General features: G+C 43.8%; 1 protein-coding gene across 1 annotated transcript in view; it reads right to left on the reverse strand.

Moving 5' to 3' along the window:
* Positions 1–1,446: 1,446 nt before the first annotated feature.
* Positions 1,447–3,067, reverse strand: part of LOC101845724 (ubiquitin carboxyl-terminal hydrolase 19) — a gene marked incomplete in the record, with an annotated part of 27,467 nt that continues 25,846 nt past the window's right edge. Inside the window, 1 exon segment of the mRNA XM_013088494.2 lies at positions 1,447–3,067. Coding sequence (XP_012943948.1) covers positions 2,248–3,067 — 820 coding nt within the window.

The following is a 3,067-nucleotide window of genomic DNA, read 5'->3' on the forward strand; positions in this document are numbered from 1 at the left end:
ATATTCCACAACAGCATTTACTTCCCTATCACTTGGCAGTGTTAGAAGAGAGAAAAAGAGAACATTTACTTTGCCATGAGCCGACAAAACACCTTTTTTTTTGTCACAGCAGTTTCGAGAAAAAGAGTTTTTTTTGTCAGCGTAACCATTGAAAAAAAGCGTTCTTCCGAAATTTGAATTCAAATTTATTCAATAGCTAGTCACAGTTTCCTTTTGATTTTTTCACACAAGTTGAGTAACTGACCAAGCTTTCGATTTAGCAAATAAAAATGTTGGTGCCAATTTTTTTTAAAAAGGCGTTTGTTTTGTCAGCTTACGACAGCACTGTCATCGTCAACTTCAACGAAGTGACACAAAAAGTGCAAAGTATCTACCAACATCGACAGAAAGAGAATCATCATCATCAAGCACCTCCATCGACGTTAACAAACAAACTTTCTCAGAGGATCGAGAAAACCTGATCAATTAACACACAGACACAATAACACATTACCCACAGGTAGCACGATAGAAGAGAAACACAGCACTTCTATAGGAAAAAAAAGAAAAAGAAAAACCCCTCTTTTTGACAAAACATAAATGCCTCAATAGTGTATTGAGATCAAAACAAAAGGCGAAAGTGTCACAAGCCAAAATCAGCCCTGGACAGAATTGATATGGTCACTAAAGTAAAGGAAAAAACTGTGCCAAAAGTGAACTTGCCTAAGGAAAAGCTCTAAGAAAATTAATCTGATAATTTCTTTTTAAAAAATGAGGTCGTCTTTAAATAACTATACAATGCAGCAAACAGAAAGAATCTACACAATTCAGCCGGTCATAACTGGAGGTACTAAACTTGGGTCAAGTCTAGACATATAGCACGCAGTCCCTTAACCCTATCCGTATGCCCGGAGGTCATTTTGTTCCCTGGGATTGTATACTTCACGTTTTAGAATACTTCTGGTACGAAGATCTTTGAAACTTTCAGTATTTCTCAAAAAAATCATTTTGACAGACTGTTTTGCAAAGTGTACGGATTGGATTAACGAGTAAATTTTTTCCTTGGAAAGAGGGGGCACAGAGTTCCCCCACGTCGTATGGATACGATAGTAAAACACGACGTACGGATAGGGTTAAGGTCCAGGTACACAGTTCAACTGTTTTCAGTTTCAGCGGACTCCATCACCACCTTTTGACAGGAAACTACAAAAACAGGAATGGGAGAGGGGAGGGAATGAAGTTTGGTTTAAAAGAGTGAAAGAGAGAGACTAATCATAATCAGTGGACAGATCCCAGCACTGTCACACTGTTCTAACTATGGCCACTCAACATAACATATCAGTAAATAGGAAACCACAAAACAGGGCCTGGGGAGGGGCAGGGAGGGTTACTGTACAAGAGTCAGAGAGAACTGTCATCAGCTTTATGTTCATATGTAGTAAGTCCCAAATTTTGAGTTGGTTTGGGTTTTTTCATTAATCTCTTTAATTAATTTCATTAATTTTTCTTAATCCCTGGTATACCTGGCGTGCTTTTACTCAAGAAATATTTTGACAAAATTCAATTTCTAAATGTTGAAAAAAGCAAGCAAAGATAGCCAACATAATGCATGTAAATTGTTCAAGGAATGAAACAGTTTTTATATCTCTCCTGAAAAATTTAGCTGTTTGGGCTTAGTAGATGTGAACATGTTGCTGACTGCGTATATCAGTGTTGTTGTGTGTTCCTCTGATGGTGTTTGTCATGTGTTGTATGGTGTATGTCATGTGTAGTGTGTGTGTGTGTGGTGTGTTCCCCTGACGGTGTATGTGACCTCATGTTATGTGTGGTGTGTTCCCCTAACAGTGTATGTAACCTCATGTTATGTGTTCCACTGACGGTGTATGTAACCTCATGTTATGTGTTGTGTGTTCCCCTAACAGTGTATGTAACCTCATGTTATGTGTTGTGTGTTCCCCTAACAGTGTATGTAACCTCATGTTATGTGTTGTGTGTTCCCCTAACAGTTTATGTAACCTCATGTTATGTGTTGTGTGTTCCCCTAACAGTGTATGTAACCTCATGTTACGTGTTGTGTGTTCCCCTAACAGTGTATGTAACCTCATGTTATGTGTTGTGTGTTCCCCTTACGGTGTATGTCATGTGTTGTTGTGTGTTCTCCACAGGACCTGACAGTGTTGCTGTGTGTTTCCCCTGTTGTGCGTTCCCCTGACGATATATGTCATGTGTGTTGTAGTATGTTCCCCCCCAGAGACAGCTGCGACGTGATCAGTCCACCGCCTCCATGTCTGTGTAGCCCAGGTCCGGGCTAGTGTCAATCACAAGATTCCCCCCGCCCAAGTCCTCGTCGTAATCCTCAGGGTCATCGTACCGGTAGTTATCGTCCTCCTCGTCGAGAAGTTTGTCGCCAAACTGTGAGCTGCCGAAGCCACTGCTTCCTTGGAAGCTGCTGTCTGGAGCAGTAGAAGACAAAGACGAAGATGGGAAGCGGTTTTTACTTAATACATGGTCATCCTCGTTATTATCACAGTTGTACACCTCCTTCTCTCTATCCTGCTTCTCCATGGGCTCCACCTCCCCCCTCTCCAGCGGACTCAGCTGCTTGTCCTCCGAACCACTCGAGGACAGAGAAGAGGAGGAGGACAACGACGGGGCGTGGCTGAGCTTGTTGTTGCCCGATGACGATGATGATAACGACACAGACCCCGCCTTCCCGGTCCCCACAACATCTGCATCGCCCCCGCCTCCTCCCACACCGCTCCTTCTCTCCCGCTCACTGTTCAGTTTGTTGTTGCCGCTGTTGTCTGCACAGCCGAGCTCAGATGTCGAAGAAGAACGTTCTTCCTGACGGCGGCGAGATTCGATCGTCACATCGTCATTCACGTTTCTCTGCAGGTCGTTTTTGACGACAGTGGCCCGACTGTTGCCTGGGGTGGGCTGTCTTATCACATGAGAGGGTTCCGACAGAGGCAGGATGAGGTCCACATCACAAGGCTGCAGGGGAGTGGAGGAGGAGGAGGAGGAGGAGGTGTTGTGGTAGCTGGATTCAGCCGCTGCTGCTGCTGCTGCTGAGGAGGAGGAGGGAGTG

The sequence above is a fragment of the Aplysia californica genome, unplaced genomic scaffold (assembly GCF_000002075.1).
Source record: "Aplysia californica isolate F4 #8 unplaced genomic scaffold, AplCal3.0 scaffold00751, whole genome shotgun sequence".
In the NCBI taxonomy this organism is placed as follows: Eukaryota; Metazoa; Mollusca; class Gastropoda; order Aplysiida; family Aplysiidae; genus Aplysia; species Aplysia californica.